The sequence below is a fragment of the Perca flavescens genome, chromosome 11, assembly GCF_004354835.1.
Source record: "Perca flavescens isolate YP-PL-M2 chromosome 11, PFLA_1.0, whole genome shotgun sequence".
Taxonomy (NCBI): domain Eukaryota; kingdom Metazoa; phylum Chordata; class Actinopteri; order Perciformes; family Percidae; genus Perca; species Perca flavescens.
Window position 1 is genome coordinate 8,806,223 of NC_041341.1, and position 15,310 is coordinate 8,821,532.

The window sequence follows — 15,310 nt, forward strand, 5'->3', positions numbered from 1 at the left end:
TAATGAATACTAATTTGTACCTTGCTTTAAAAGTGTAATGGCCTAATTATGATTTCATTGTTTAACTTTTGATTATCCGTAGCCTGTAATATTGTGAATTGTTAAACTCATAATATTAATCCTTCTCTCATCAATTGTAAGCCTTTGTCTGAAACAGTTAATTGTAGAGCAAAATTTCTCATCAGATTTGAAACCTTTTAGTGTGAAATTGTGGTTCCTAACAGCAACTTGCTGTCTAAACTTTTTTTTTTTTTTAAATTTCAGGACCCATTATTTTTTGGTATAATACTGTATATTATTTAATTGTGCATTTGATACATTCAGTGAACATTCAATGAACATTTAGTTGCAGGAGTCCATGATACGCCTCATGCTCATCCACCTCATGCCACTCATGCCCATGTCCCTGAAGCTCCTGTACTCTCCAGGCCTCATGTACATCATCCTGCCTCTGTAGTTGGGCTGCTCGTACATCAGCCAGTGGCCGTCCATCACGTGGCAGGACTGGCAGTCGTTCATATGGTAACGGTCCATGATGTTGTCACAGTCGTCCATCATCTCGTAACTCTGACCACCGAAGTTCTCCCTCTCATAGATCTTCATCCTGAACTGGCCTCTGTGCTGTAATACAATACAGGGGTAATGTAAGTATTACACATTTTAAAACTAAAAATGAAGTTTAAATGTATAAAAATAAAAGCAATGTATTAATACATGAGGTCTCTTACATAAGGGATCATTCTGCAGGATCTAATGGAGTCGAATGTCATTCCCATGCTCATCATGCGCTGCATGTCATGGTACTCGCCCCTCCTCATGAAGAACTGCATACCCACGTAGTTGGGACGCTCGTAGACCATGAAGCAGCCACTCTCCACCCTGCAGGACTGGCACCTGCTCAGGTAAGAGGACATGTCAGAGCAGTCGCTCATGCACTCATAGTGGCGACCCTGGAAGTTCCTCTCCTCATAGAAGATGATCTGAAAATAGTTAATTGTAATGGTTAGAGAGAAAAAAAAGCAGCAAGGGGAATTTGGTGATTCTATTTTGTAAACAGTAATTTCTGATTATTACAAAAGATTACAGATTTACCTTGCCCCTCATGTTCATGCCTGTGTTGGTCATGTTGGCTGTAGATGTGCTCTTGCTGAACTGCTTTCCTACCTGGTTTAACCCTTTCCTTTTATACACGACGAAACGTAAAGAATGAGTGCCCCTCCCCCTCAGAGAATCCCCTTACTCAGCAACTCACTATGGAAGCCAACAGAATGTAGAGGTTTTGTCTCTTTTTTTCCAAGGACTGGCTACCATATGTCCCGTCAAAAAGAGTAGTGTTTGCCTTTTTTCCTTTCTTTCTTTTATTAGGCTTTTCAAAACACAAGATAGCCAGTATCAAACACACTGTTTTAGGTGCCATTGTTTGTCTACATTCTTATTTCTGAGTCTCTAGCACCTTCCTGATGACATCACACAGGTCTGGGGCCAACATGACATGGCAACACGGCAATAATTGAATTGCCTAATCTGACACAGTGACCATTTTTATGTACAAAAACACTATGAAGTTTTAACATAACAGTTGAAGTAGATCAGAAAGAAAACAAAAAATTATACAATTAATCAAATGTATTTAAAGACTAATAAAGTACAGTAAGTGATAAAGATTGACCTCAAATAATTTAATTATAGTAGTATGAATATGCTTGGATGCATGATTTGGTATTGAAAATCAACTAAAAATGTTAATTTTAATATGTCTGTATGATTCTGATATTGGAGATATTAGCTACCCCATGATTATTTATATAGCTAGCCTATTTCAAATAAATTAAAAGAAATTTAATATTTTAAATGTTCTTGTTTTAACTGTTGTAATGAAAACCTAATGAATATGATAATATGTTTTGACCGTCGATTTTATTTATTCCTAATTAGAAACCTTGTTCTTACCATCAGTTTACCATCAACTCTAAATACTTTCATACCAACATTAGCGTCAGCCAACATTCGTACGGAGAAGAAGGGGACTGCCCATTTCTCCGATGCTCCATTGTTCCGACCTCTCAATAACCCCAAAAATTCCCTTTGGTCCTACAGACATTAGTCCAACGTCCCTTTGGTGACGAAATTATGAATCCCACTATGGCCACGCCAAGACCCTGTAGGATTTTTTTCTAAAATGTGACCGATGACCGGTCTGGCCCTAGAAAGGCCAGACTTAATCTGACTCCAATTCTATGGTCACTGAATAGTGTTCGCTTACTGGTAGATCAGAGAAAATAGACTAAAATAAAACTCAGGATTCGTCCAGTTAAAGTTAATAACAAGCTTTAGTCAATGATATTGAATGATAATGATACCCAGAACTTTTTATTCACTTTCTCTGCTTCATCCATGGTGCTGTTATCAGTTGGATATAGTCCAGATCTTCTGGCTCCAGCTGGCTAATGATATGTAACACACTGTATGAAAACATGACCCTGAGTTCTCTCATTCTCAGCTCAACAGAGACAAGTCGCTATTGTTGGGTCCGAACACCTGTATGTTTTTAATCTCCTACAAACTAAAGAGTTTCCTGAGAGCCAGGTCATTTTCATACTGTGTGTCACAAATCACGCGCTTCCAAAACACTGACCATTGTTGCCTCATTCCCCCTGATCAGAGAAGACCTTTTTTTTCTCAGGCAATAATCTCAGACTCCCTTTATAATGTTAAAACCAGATGGCCTCTCATAACCCTGGGAAACAAGGCAACAAGGTCAGCATCATGAACTCTACAAACCTGTTACTCTTACTCTCACAAATATATTCTAACAACCGCTCTATGAAGCAGCTCGATTGGTAGGGGCTAGGCATTTGACCTTGAGTGGTTAAGGTTAGGATAGCCGATTGGTCAGGGGATAGGACCTGTACAAATGGGGTTACGTTACCTTGCGTAAGCATGGACGCCTGGCCAATAAATGCTATTGAAGGACGGGTCTTGACGTGGCCATAGTGGGATTCGTAATATCGCTGGTGGACGTCGGACTAGTGGGCTGTAGGACCAAAGAGAATTTTTTGAGAGATCGGAACAATGGAGCGTCGGAGAAATTACATGGCACCGGAGAAGAAGCCATTCAGAAGAAAGCATCAGAGCTAACGCAAATTAGTAGGCAGAACAAAACACTGAACTATAATTGCTGAATTTATCTAACGTTTAACCAGAATTTAAGTGAACTGGCTAGCAAAAAGAGACATAACTACAGCAATATATTTTTTTAAGATTAATTTTTGGGCTTTTCTGTCTTTATTTGATAGGACAGCTAAGTGAGAAAGGGGAGAAGACATGCAGGAAATTGTCACAGGTCGGATTCGAACTCTGGTCTTCTGCGTCGAGGCATAAACTTCTAAATGTGGGCCTGCTCTACCCACTGAGGCAACCCGGCCACACTACAGTACTATTCAATGTCTTAAATCTTGCCAGGTTGCATTAACAACACACATTAGTTAACACTAGCTTAAGTGGCTACAGTTAGCTACATCATGGGTTGACTGCAATGGTACCTCTAATCAGAAGTCTGAAGTGCCTTTCATGTTTCGTACAATGTGCAGGTGCGCACTCATGGTTTAAAAGCTATAAATACTTTAGCCACCACTTTTGTAATAAAGGAGTAACTTGCATTTATCAGCAACATCTGCAAGCAGGTTATTAATTAAAAATGTGCCAACAGTGTAATGAATACATGTTTTACCTTGCTTTGAAATGTAATTTTATTGTTCAATTTTTAATTATCCATAGCCTATATGTAATGTTTACTAATTGTTATATACCTGAATATTTATCCTTCTTTTGAGATTAATGGTAAGCCTTTGTCTGTTGTGTTTAACAGTGATTCAGATGTTCAAAAGAAACATTTTAGGATAAAAATGTTCTTGTTAACAGCTGCTTGCTGCCTAAAAGAATCAAATATACTTAATTTCATAACTCAAAAATATGTTTGTATAATACTGCATAATATTTCATAGTGACAGTTGGAAAATAAGCTTGACAGAAGTTGAAATAGTGCAGACATTATTTATTTAATGGTATTTGACACATTCAGTCAACATTTAGTTGCAGGAATCAGTGATACGCCTCATGCTCATCCACCTCATGCCACTCATGCCCATGTCCCTGAAGCTCCTGTACTCTCCGGGCGTCATGTACATCATCCTGCCTCTGTAGTTGGGCTGCTCGTACATCAGCCAGTGGCCGTCCATCACGTGGCAGGACTGGCAGTCGTTCATACGGTAATGGTCCATGATGTTGTCACAGTCGTCCATCATCTCGTAACTCTGACCACCGAAGTTCTCCCTCTCATAGATCTTCATCCTGAACTGACCTCTGTGCTGTTTTTTTGGAGAGAACAAAAACAAATCAATGTCTTAATATTAAGTTTAGTGCTGGATGTTACCTGCAGGAGTACAATAGTATTAGGGATGCCATATTATACCTACCATGGGGATCATACGGCAAGACCTGATGCTGTCCCTCATTCCCATCATGCTCATGTAGTCAGCATACTCGCCCCTCTTCATGAAGTACTGGTTTCCCATGTAGTTTGGACGGTCGTAGACCATGAAGCAGCCGCTCTCCACCCTGCAGGAGTGGCACCTGCTCAGGTAAGAGGTCATGTCAGAGCAGTCACTCATGCACTCATAGGAACGACCCTGGAAGTTCCTCTCCTCGTAGAAGATGATCTGGAAATAGTAAATTGAAATGGTTAGAAATTAAGCAGCAAGGTGAATTTAGTGATCTTATTTAGTAAACAATAATTTCTGCTTATTACAAAAACATTTTTTAAAGTACCTTGCCCCTCATGTTCATACTGGTGTTGGTCATGTTGGCTGTAGATGTGCTGTTGTGTTTAACACTTTCCTTTTATACACGACCAAACGTAAAGAATGAGTGCCCCCTACCCCTCAGAGAGCCCCCTTACTCAGCAACTTACTATGGAAGCCAACAGAATGTAGAGGCTATATACATTTTTTCAAGGTATTGGGTACCATGACGTCCCAACAAAAAGAGTAGTGTTTTTTTCCTTCTCTCGCCAAATATGACAAATTCCACGTGTTTCATGGCAGGAGCAATAGGAGCACATAGCTGTAAATATGGTGATGAGGAATGATGTAGGTGTTGCTAGGTGGAACTGTGAAACAGAGGAAAGGTCTGTCATTTTTCTTTCTTTTATTAGGCTTTTCAAAATACAAAATAGCCAGTATGAAAAGCAGCACTTCAGACACCATTGTTTGTTTACATTCTTGTTTCTGAAAGTTAGTCCCTAACATATTCCTGATGACATCACACAGGTCTTGAAAGATGGCAAGCTATGATTGGTTGGGGGCCAACATGGCATGGCGACACGGCAAGCATTTATGACTCTTTATTTGCCTTATCTGACATAGTGACCATTTTAATATACAAAAACATTGTGTAGTCTTAACATAACAGTTGAAGTAGATGAGAAAAGAAATATTCAGCCAACAAAAGAATAATCGAATGCATTCAAAGACTAGTAAAATACAATGTTAAAAATTGACCTCAAATAATTTAATGATAGTAGTATGAATATGCTCAGATTTGTGTCTTGGTATTGAAAATCAGCTAGACTTTTTTATTTTAGTTTGTGTTTGTATGGTTCTGATATTGGAGATATTAGCTACCCCATAATGTACTGGTTAACCTTTTATTATTTCTATATTTCAAACAAATTAAAAGAAATTTAATATTCGAAATGTTCTTGTTTTAACCGTTGCAACTAGTAAATGTTGATCTGTAATTTCATGTGTGTACCACCCCCACTGCATATAGCTTCCAAAAACTGATGGTTTGGGAAGTGTTTGATAAGAATATGTTCCTTTGACGTAAAAACAGAAATGTCTACTGGATAATTTAACAATTACAACTTTCTATAGTATAGCTATCTATTTTAATTATTCCAAGCGAGAAGCCTTGTTCTTTCCATCAGTTTTAGTATGACAAAGCACTCTAAATACTTAGATACCAACATGAACCTCAGGCAACATTTGTACAGAGAAGAAGGCAGTCAGAGGCGCGCATCAGAGCTAACGTTTAATAAATTCGCATTACTTAACCGTTGTAGTGTAAACACAACGCTGAACCACAATTGCTGAATTCCTCTAACATTTAACCCAAATTTAAGTAAACTGGCTAGCAAAAAAAGGGCATAAAATAGGGTAATTTTTCATGTCTTGAAGCTTACTTGGTTGCATTATTTTCATCCCTCTATGTATATTTTTCAGTAGTTGTTCTGGCATTTTTATTTTTGCTATCTTATTTTATTTAATCTTATTTTTTAATCTTATTTATTATTTCTAGTATATTTCTTGTATTTTCTGTATGTGTGTGTATCCTTGGTTACTTGTAACTTGCTGCTGTAAAAGAGTAATTTCCCAATTTGGGATTAATAAAGTATATCTATCTATCTATCTATCTATCTATCTATCTATCTATCTATCTATTACAACTTACATTAGCTAGCTTAAGTGGCTACAATTAGTTACACCATGGGTTGACTGCAATGGTACCTTTAATCAGATGTATTTTGAAGTTTAAAGCGCCTTCCATTGTTCGTAAGATGTACAGGTGCTCACTCATGGTTTAAAATCTGTAAATACTTTAGCCACCACTTTTGTAATAAAGGAGTGACTTGCATTTAAGCAACATCAGCAAGCAGACTATTAATTAAAAATGTTTTTCCCTTGCTTTGAAAATGTAAAAGTGTTATTTTAATTTCATTGTTTAATTTTTTATTATCCCTAGCTGTATGCTATGTTTATTAATTGTTATATACCTGCATATTAATACTTCTTTCAAGATCAATGGTAAGCATTTGTCTCTTGGGTTTAACAGTAGGCTAAATGAGATTTGAATACATTTTAGGATGAAAATGTTCTTGCTAACAGCTGCTTGCTGTCTAAGTAACAATCACATCTATTTAATTTCCTGACAAATATATATTCTGGTATAATACTGCATAATATTTCATAGTGACAGTTGGACATAAGTTAAAGTAGTGCATAAATTGTTTATTTAATGACATTTGATACATTCAATAAACATTTAGTAGCCGGAGTCCATGATACGCTTCATGCTCATCCACCTCATGCCACTCATGCCCATGTCCCTGAAGCTCCTGTACTCTCCAGGCCTCATGTACATCATCCTGCCTCTGTAGTTGGGCTGCTCGTACATCAGCCAGTGGCCGTCCATCACGTGGCAGGACTGGCAGTCGTTCATACGGTAACGGTCCATGATGTTGTCACAGTCGTCCATCAGCTCGTAACTCTGACCACCGAAGTTCTCCCTCTCATAGACCTTCATCCTGAACTGACCTCTGTGCTGTTTTTTGGAGAGAACAAAAACAAATGAATGTCTTAAAATCAAGTTTAGTGCTGGTTGTCACCTGTAGTAGAACAATAGTATCACAGATGCCGTGTTATACCTACCATGGGGATCATACGGCAAGACCTGATGCTGTCCCTCATTCCCATCATGCTCATGTAGTCAGCATACTCGCCCCTCCTCATGAAGTACTGGCTTCCCATGTAGTTGGTGCGATCGTAGACCATGAAGCAGCCGCTCTCCACCCTGCAGGAGTGGCACTTGCTCATGTAGGAGGACATGTCAGAGCAGTCGCTCATGCACTCATAGTGGCGACCCTGGAAGTTCCTCTCCTCGTAGAAGATGATCTGGAAATAGTAAATTGAAATGGTTAGAAATTAAGCAGCAAGGTGAATTTAGTGATCCTATTTTGTAAACAGTAATTAATGCTAATTACAAAAAAGTACCTTGCCCCTCATGTTCATGTCGGTCATGTTGGCTGTAGATGTGCTGCTGCTCCTGAACTGCCTTCCTACCTGTTTAACCCTTTCCTTTTATACACGACCAAACGTAAAGAATGAGTGCCCCCTCCCGCTCAGAGAGCCCCCTTACTCAGCAACTTACTATGGAAGCCAACAGAAGGTGTTATGTAAATTTTTTTCAAGGACTGGGTACTATGACGTCCCGACAAAAAGATAAGTGTTTGTTTCCCTTTTCTAGCCAAATATGAAAAATTCTAGGTTTTTTGTGACGTTGACCAATAGGTCCACAGAGCTGATGATGTAATACTAAAATTAACATTGTTAGTTGATTTTCAATACCAAATCACAAATCGGAGCATATTCATATTCATATTACTATCATTACATTATTTGAGATTAATCTTTATCACTTACTGTGTTATATTATTCTTTGAATACATTTGAGTAATTGTATGTTTGCTGAATCTTTCAGTTTTCTAATCTACTTCAACTCTTATGTTAAGACTACAGGCAAAAAACACTTCTTTTTTTGTCGGGACGTCATAGTACTCAGTCCTTCAAAAAAATTTACATAACCCCTTTTGTTGGCTTCCATAGTAAGTTGCTGAGTAAGGGGGCTCTTTAAGGGGTAGAGAGGCACTCATTCTTTATGTTTTGTCGTGTATAAAAGGAAAGGGTTAAACAGGTAGGAAGGCAGTTCAGGAGCAACAGCACATCTACAGCCAACATGACCAACACCAACATGAACATGAGGGGCAAGGTACTTTTAAAATCTTTTCGTAACAAGCGGAAAATACTGTTTACAAAACAGGATCACTAAATTCACCTTGCTGCTTAATGTCTAACCATTACAATTCACTATTTTCAGATTATCTTCTACGAGGAGAGGAACTTCCAGGGTCGCCACTATGAGTGCATGAGCGACTGCTCTGACATGTCCTCCTACATGAGCAGGTGCCACTCCTGCAGGGTGGAGAGTGGCTGCTTCATGGTCTACGATCGTCCCAACTACATGGGAAACCAGTACTTCATGAAGAGGGGCGAGTATGCTGACTACATGAGCATGATGGGAATGAGAGATTGCATCAGGTCTTGCCGTATGATCCCCATGGTAGGTATGACACGGCATCTGTGATACTATTGTTATCAGCAATAAACTTGATATTACAACATTCATTTGTTGTTGTTCTCTCCAAAAAAACAGCACAGAGGTCAGTTCAGGATGAAGGTCTATGAGAGGGAGAACTTCGGTGGTCAGAGTTACGAGATGATGGACGACTGCGACAATATCATGGACCGTTACCGTATGAACGACTGCCAGTCCTGCCACGTGATGGACGGCCACTGGCTGATGTACGAGCAGCCCAACTACAGAGGCAGGATGATGTACCTGAGGCCCGGAGAGTACAGGAGCTTCAGGGACATGGGCATGAGCGGCATGAGGTGGATGAGCATGAGGCGTATCACTGATTCCTGCAACTAAATGTTCACTGAATGTGTCAAATACTATTAAATAAATAATATCTGCACTATTTCAACTTCTGTCAAGTTTATTGTCCAACTGTCACTATGAAATATTATGCAGTATTATACAAAAATATATTTGAGTTATGAAATTAAGTATATTTGTAAGCCATGTAACCCCACAGTCACATTAGCTACAAAAGAGAGCGACATGCACTCGCTTGTGGGCGCTCCTGGGCTTTCCCATCCTACTCCTGGTTGCTCGGCAAAAGTAAACAGAAATTCTCCGGTGCTACCTTCAAGCACATCCTAAAAGTTACTTCAGAGGTATTGTTAAGTCACAAGAACGATGTTTTTGGATTTAAAAGTATTTATTTCTAGATAAAAGTAACAAAATATATGAGATAAAATGCCAAACATATCAAATACAGAAATACGATTTTCTGAAGCGTTTTCTGCCATCTTGAATTATTTTCTTCGACTCGAGCCAGTGACCTACGTCACGCTGCCCCTTCACTCCGATTGGCAGTCGCTTTGTCGCATTGCTTCGCATTTGGTTAAAATAGACTTCTTGTCTATTTTGGCCCCGCCTTGCTCGTGGCAGCGGCGAGCTCATCGCTTGTCGCTGGCAAACGGACACTCCCATTGAAAATGAATGGTAGCCTGTTGCTTGTAACTAATGTGACTGTGGGGTAAGTGTGGCTAGGCGGAACTGTGAAAAAGAGGAAAGGTATGTCATTTCTTTCTTTCTTGTACTGTATTCAGATTTTTAAAACACAAATTAGGCAGGTATCAAACACACCGCCATTTTGGTTTACATTCTTGTTTTTGAAAGTTTGTCCCTAGCACATTTCTGATGACACCACGCAAGTCATGAAAGACGGCAAGCTATGATTGGTTGGAGGCCAACATGACCTGGTAAAACGGCATGAATTTATGATTCTTTAATCACCTAATTCTACACAGTAACCATTTTAATATACAAAAACATTGTCTTAACATAAGAGGTGAAGTAGATTAGAAAACTGAAAGATTCAGCAAACATACAATTAATCAAATGTATTCATAGAATAATAAAATGAGTGATAAAGATTGACCTCAAGTAATTTAATGATAGTATGAATATGCTCGGATGCGTGAGTCAGTTTAATATGGCAAATAGCTCTTGAATACTTTGACACCCACATGAGCCTCAGGCAACATTCGTACAGAGAAGCAGCCAGTCAGAGGAATCAGAGTTAACATTAACAAATTCACAATGCTTCACTGTTGTAGGCGGAACAAAACACAGAACTATAATTGCTGAATTTATCTAACACTTAACCAGAATTTAAGTGAACTGGCCAGCAAAAAGATGCATAACTACCATGATATTTAACGTCTTAAATATTACTAGGTTGCATTAACAACAAACATTAGTTATCATTTGCTAGCTTAAGTGGCTATGTTAGCTACATAATGGGTTGATTGTAATGGTGCCTTCCATATTTTGTACAATGTACACATGGTCACTTAGGGTTTAAAACCTGTAAATATTTCAACCATCACTTTTTAAATAAAGAAGTGACTTGCATTTCTGTTTTTTTGGGGGGCATTTTTGCTCCAAGGGATCAATGGATAGCTTTTGTCTGTTGGGTTTAACAGTAATTCAGATTTGAAACATTTTAGGATAAAAATGTTCTCGCTAACAGCTGCTTGCTGCCTAAAAAAATCAAATATACTTAATTGTATGACTCAAATATAGTTTTGTATAATACTGCATAATATTTCATACTGACAGTTGGACAATAAACTTGACAGAAGTTGAAATAGTGCAGACATTATTTATTTAATAGTATTTGACACATTCAGTCAACATTTAGTTGTATGAATCAGTGATACGCCTCATGCTCATCCACCTCATGCCACTCATGCCCATGTCCCTGAAGCTCCTGTACTCTCCAGGCCTCATGTACATCATCCTGCCTGTGTAGTTGGGCTGCTCGTACATCAGCCAGTGGCCGTCCATCACGTGGCAGGACTGGCAGTCGTTCATACGGTAACGGTCCATGATGTTGTCACAGTCGTCCATCATCTCGTAACTCTGACCACCGAAGTTCTCCCTCTCATAGACCTTCATTCTGAACTGACCTCTGTGCTGTTTTTTGGAGAGAACAAAAACAAATACATATCTTAATATCAAGTTTAGTGTTGGTTGTCACCTGTAGTAGAACAATAGTATCACAGATGCCGTGTTATACCTACCATGGGGATCATACGGCAAGACCTGATGCAGTCTCTCATTCCCATCATGCTCATGTAGTCAGCGTACTCGCCCCTCCTCATGAAGTACTGGCTTCCCATGTAGTTGGTGCGGTCGTAGACCATGAAGCAGCCGCTCTCCACCCTGCAAGAGTGGCACCTGCTCATGTAGGAGGACATGTCAGAGCAGTCGCTCATGCACTCATAGTGGCGACCCTGGAAGTTCCTCTCCTCGTAGAAGATGATCTGGAAATAGTGAATTGTAATGGTTAGAAATTAAGCAGCAAGGTGAATTTAGTGATCCTATTTTGTAAACAGTAATTTATGCTAATTACAAAAAGATTTTTAAAAGTACCTTGCCCTTCATGTTCATGTTGGTCATGTTGGCTGTAGATGTGCTGTTGCTCCTGAACTGCCTTCCTACCTGTTTAACCCTTTCCTTTTATACACAACCAAACGTAAAGAAGAATGAGTGCCCCTCCCCCTCAGAAAGCCCAGCAACTCAGCAACTTACTATGGAAGCAAACAGAAGGGGTTATGTAAATTTTTTTCAAGGACTGGGTACTATGATGTCCCGAAAAAAGACTAGTGTTTTTTGCCATTTCTCGGCAAAAATGAAAAATTCTACGTGTTTTGTGACGTTGACCAATAGGAGCACAGAACTGTAAACATAGTGATGACTGATGGCATTTCTTCTGTAATTTTTTCTTTCTTTTATTTGGCTTTTCAAAATACAATTTAGCCAGTATCAAACACACCACTTCAGACATCATTTTTGTTTACATTCTTGTTTTTGAAAGTTAGTCCCTAGCACGTTTCTGATGATACCACGCAGGTCGTGAAAGACGGCAAGCTATGATTGGTTCGGGGCCAACATGACATGGCAAACAGCATTAATTTATGATTCTTTAATTGCCTAATCTGACACAGTGACCTTTTTAATATACAAAAACATTGTCTTAACATAAGAGTTGAAGTAGATTAGAAAATGGATAGATTTAGCAAACATACAAATAATCAAATGTATTTAAAGAATAATAAACTGCAGTATGTAATGAAGATTAATCTCAAGTAATTTAATGATAGTAGTATGAATATGCTTGGATTTGGAATTTGGTATTGAAAATCAACTAACAATGTTAATTTTAGTTTTTGTCATATGATTTTGATATTATTGGATGTATTAGCTGTCCCATAATGTAGTGTTTAGCCTTATTATTTATATATTTCAAATAAATTAAAAGATATTTAATATTTGAAATGTTCTTTGTAACTAAAACATAATGAACTGTGACCGCAGTAAATGTTGAACTGTAATTTCAGTTAGGGTTTAAAACCTATAAATACTTCAATGACCACTTTTGAAATAAAGAAGTGACTTGTTTTGGGGTCTTTTTGCCTTTAATTGATAGGACAGCTGTAGACAGGAAAGGGAGAAGAGAGAGGGGGGACAACTTGCAGCTTGGAATCGTACCACGGCCACTGCAGTATGGACTAAACCTTGGTAGATGGGGGGCACACCCTACCTACACATCGACTAAAGCATTAGCTAAGGTGGGTACATCATTATGCATACGTTGTGTTCAAATCAGAATCTGGGCAGTGATGACCACGTTTTTGCAAAAATTAATAATCATGATCATGCTTAATAAATCATAATTCATAATGACGTGAGGATTAATCTCAAGTAATTTAATGTTAGTAGTATGAATATGCTCGGATTTGGAATTTGGTATTGAAAATGTGGTATCTCTAGTGGCGATGCTGTGGTGATGTATGGAGAGGAATCCGCTGACACTGTTCTTGATTATAAAGGTTTATTACATCAAAGAATTCAGCATCAATTACAGACCCTGCAAAAGATCTGGACAGTTTCCCAATTCTCAAATTAGTCACTCTAAGTTTCTGCTGTTGAAACTGTATATATATGCTGGCATGGTGTAACATAAGACATAGTAATGTGGGAAGTAAGGGCAAGAATAGAACAAAGCCCATATAAGACTCTAACAGAGACATAACAAGAATAGAGCAAAGTTGTAAAACTTCAGTTACTACAAAAATCAATTAACAATGTTAATTTTAGTTTTTGTCATATGATTATTGGAGGTATTAGCTATCCCATAATGTAGTGTTTAGCCTTATTATTTATATATTTAAAATAAATAAAAGAAATGTAATATTTGAAATGTTCCTTGTAACTAAAACATAATGAACTGTGACCACAGTAAATGTTGAACTGTAATTTCAGTTAGGGTTTAAAACCTGTAAATACTTCAACCACCACTTTTGAAATAAAGAAGTGACTTGCATTTTAGTTTTTTGAGGCTTTTTGCCTTTAATTGATAGGACAGCTGTAGACAGGAAAGGCAGAAGCAAGAGGGGGGACGACTTGCAGCAAATCCTACCATGGCCACTGCGGTAAGGACTAAACCTTGGTAGATGGGGGGCACACCCTACCAGGTGAGCTAGCAGGCAGTGTTAGGAGTAACGCGCTACAAAAGTAACGCAATTACAGTAATGTATTCCTTTTTGCTGTAACGCAGTAATATAACACATTACTAATTAAATTTCGGTAATATTATTACCCGTTACAATCTCAGTAACGCGAGTTACAACGCATTTTAATGCAACATTTTTTAAGAATTTCCCAACACCGCGAAGCATTTGTTCACAGGAAAAAAAAAAGCCGTGCGTATTATTTCATAACATCTGTGTCCCAACAGGTGACGGTACGTCAGCTCGGACAGCTGTGTGTCCGAGCCGCTGACAGATTTAAACATGTCGGGAATTAATGTTTAGGTTGTTACACATAAATCATTGCAGTTTATCAGCCGTGGAGAGTAACTATGCCTGTAGTGGAACTGCTTCGAATGACGACCAAAAACGCTTGTCTTTTACTGTGACCATTTACTACTCAATATGTTGCTGTCATGAACGGTAATAATTATTACAGTTGCAGTTTTACAAACAAGAAAGTCAGCAACTTAGCTTGACGGACATGTTGCATCTCAGTAAGCTAGCAAGAGTACACAACAGACAACTTCCGTGTAGGCTACTTCAAAATAAAAGCACTTCCTGTGACGGTTCGCAGTAAAACTATATTACTGTTAAAAAAAATAAGGTTGTGGACCTTTTCACATATCAGCTGTAAATCAAGTACTGTAAATAATGTAAATAGTTAGTTTTAATCACACTATAATTGACCATTTCCTTTAGACTGTTTTAAACTAAACAACATGAATTTCTTATTCAAGTGCTTTAAACAAACATTTTACAACAATGCCGTACTTCAATACAACCATAAGATACTTTTAATTGAGTATTTTCATTTTCTCTTACTTGTATATTGTACGTTTTACTTATCTATTTTTTATAGCTTTAGTTACTTTGCATATCCATATTAATTATACAAAATATTATGAATAATCTATGATGTATCAAAGTGGATAAAGAGGAGACTTTATTGATCCGGTGGTGAAATTCACAAGCTAGCTGCCAAGTCAAACTTCTGCTATTATTTTGGTGAAAGTAACTCAAAAGTAATGCAAAAGTAGTGTAACGCATTACAATTCAGAGACAGTAATATTGTAATATAACTAATTACTCTCAAATGACAGTAACTAGTAATCTATAATGTATTACATTTTGAAAGTAACTTGTCCAACACTGCTAGCAGGGCACCCAAAAGGAGTGACTTGCATTCATCAGCAACATTTGCAAGCAGGTTATTAATAAGAATGTGCTAACTTTGGAACAAATAT

At 38.0% G+C, this 15,310-nt stretch overlaps 5 protein-coding genes across 5 annotated transcripts; 1 reads left to right on the plus strand and 4 right to left on the minus strand.

The window, feature by feature from the left end:
- Nucleotides 1-342: 342 nt before the first annotated feature.
- On the minus strand, nt 343-2,009 carry LOC114563773 (gamma-crystallin M1-like). Its single transcript, XM_028590635.1, has 4 exons — nt 1,951-2,009; nt 1,093-1,180; nt 729-980; nt 343-621 (listed from the first exon to the last, which is right to left on the minus strand). Exons 2-4 carry the CDS (start codon nt 1,123-1,125, stop codon nt 343-345), a joined length of 564 nt encoding a protein of 187 aa, XP_028446436.1. The 5' UTR covers nt 1,126-1,180; nt 1,951-2,009.
- A 2,079-nt stretch (nt 2,010-4,088) lies between these two features.
- On the minus strand, nt 4,089-4,869 carry LOC114563774 (gamma-crystallin M3-like). The gene is made up of 3 exons (XM_028590636.1): nt 4,828-4,869; nt 4,476-4,718; nt 4,089-4,367 (listed from the first exon to the last, which is right to left on the minus strand). Exons 1-3 carry the CDS (start codon nt 4,858-4,860, stop codon nt 4,089-4,091), a joined length of 555 nt encoding a protein of 184 aa, XP_028446437.1. The 5' UTR covers nt 4,861-4,869.
- A 2,232-nt stretch (nt 4,870-7,101) lies between these two features.
- Nucleotides 7,102-8,439, minus strand: LOC114563596 (gamma-crystallin M3-like). Its single transcript, XM_028590394.1, has 4 exons — nt 8,416-8,439; nt 7,830-7,913; nt 7,488-7,730; nt 7,102-7,380 (listed from the first exon to the last, which is right to left on the minus strand). The coding sequence occupies exons 1-4, from the start codon at nt 8,437-8,439 to the stop codon at nt 7,102-7,104; spliced, it is 630 nt and encodes a 209-aa protein (XP_028446195.1).
- An 80-nt stretch (nt 8,440-8,519) lies between these two features.
- On the plus strand, nt 8,520-9,327 carry LOC114563824 (gamma-crystallin M3-like). The gene is made up of 3 exons (XM_028590745.1): nt 8,520-8,604; nt 8,713-8,955; nt 9,049-9,327. Exons 1-3 carry the CDS (start codon nt 8,572-8,574, stop codon nt 9,325-9,327), a joined length of 555 nt encoding a protein of 184 aa, XP_028446546.1. The 5' UTR covers nt 8,520-8,571.
- A 1,839-nt stretch (nt 9,328-11,166) lies between these two features.
- On the minus strand, nt 11,167-12,322 carry LOC114563825 (gamma-crystallin M2-like). Its single transcript, XM_028590746.1, has 3 exons — nt 12,311-12,322; nt 11,553-11,795; nt 11,167-11,445 (listed from the first exon to the last, which is right to left on the minus strand). Exons 1-3 carry the CDS (start codon nt 12,320-12,322, stop codon nt 11,167-11,169), a joined length of 534 nt encoding a protein of 177 aa, XP_028446547.1.
- Between the last annotated feature and the right edge of the window lie 2,988 nt (nt 12,323-15,310).

Bases quoted from the DNA above. Each gene is read 5' to 3' on its own strand.
- LOC114563773 (XM_028590635.1), bottom strand. From the start codon at position 1,125: ATGACCAACACAGGCATGAACATGAGGGGCAAG. The intron at 981-1,092 runs GTAAATCTGTAA...AACTATTTTCAG, and splicing joins GCATGAACATGAGGGGCAAG to ATCATCTTCTATGAGGAGAG. The intron at 622-728 runs GTAAGAGACCTC...ATTGTATTACAG, and splicing joins CCTGCAGAATGATCCCTTAT to CACAGAGGCCAGTTCAGGAT.
- LOC114563774 (XM_028590636.1), bottom strand. From the start codon at position 4,860: ATGACCAACACCAGTATGAACATGAGGGGCAAG. The intron at 4,719-4,827 runs GTACTTTAAAAA...TACTATTTCCAG, and splicing joins GTATGAACATGAGGGGCAAG to ATCATCTTCTACGAGGAGAG. The intron at 4,368-4,475 runs GTAGGTATAATA...CCAAAAAAACAG, and splicing joins CTTGCCGTATGATCCCCATG to CACAGAGGTCAGTTCAGGAT.
- LOC114563596 (XM_028590394.1), bottom strand. From the start codon at position 8,439: ATGGAAGCCAACAAAAGGGGTTAT. The intron at 7,914-8,415 runs GTAAATTTTTTT...CGTGTATAAAAG, and splicing joins AAGCCAACAAAAGGGGTTAT to GAAAGGGTTAAACAGGTAGG. The intron at 7,381-7,487 runs GTAGGTATAACA...TCCAAAAAACAG, and splicing joins CTTGCCGTATGATCCCCATG to CACAGAGGTCAGTTCAGGAT.
- LOC114563824 (XM_028590745.1), top strand. From the start codon at position 8,572: ATGACCAACACCAACATGAACATGAGGGGCAAG. The intron at 8,605-8,712 runs GTACTTTTAAAA...CACTATTTTCAG, and splicing joins ACATGAACATGAGGGGCAAG to ATTATCTTCTACGAGGAGAG. The intron at 8,956-9,048 runs GTAGGTATGACA...CCAAAAAAACAG, and splicing joins CTTGCCGTATGATCCCCATG to CACAGAGGTCAGTTCAGGAT.
- LOC114563825 (XM_028590746.1), bottom strand. The intron at 11,446-11,552 runs GTAGGTATAACA...TCCAAAAAACAG, and splicing joins CTTGCCGTATGATCCCCATG to CACAGAGGTCAGTTCAGAAT.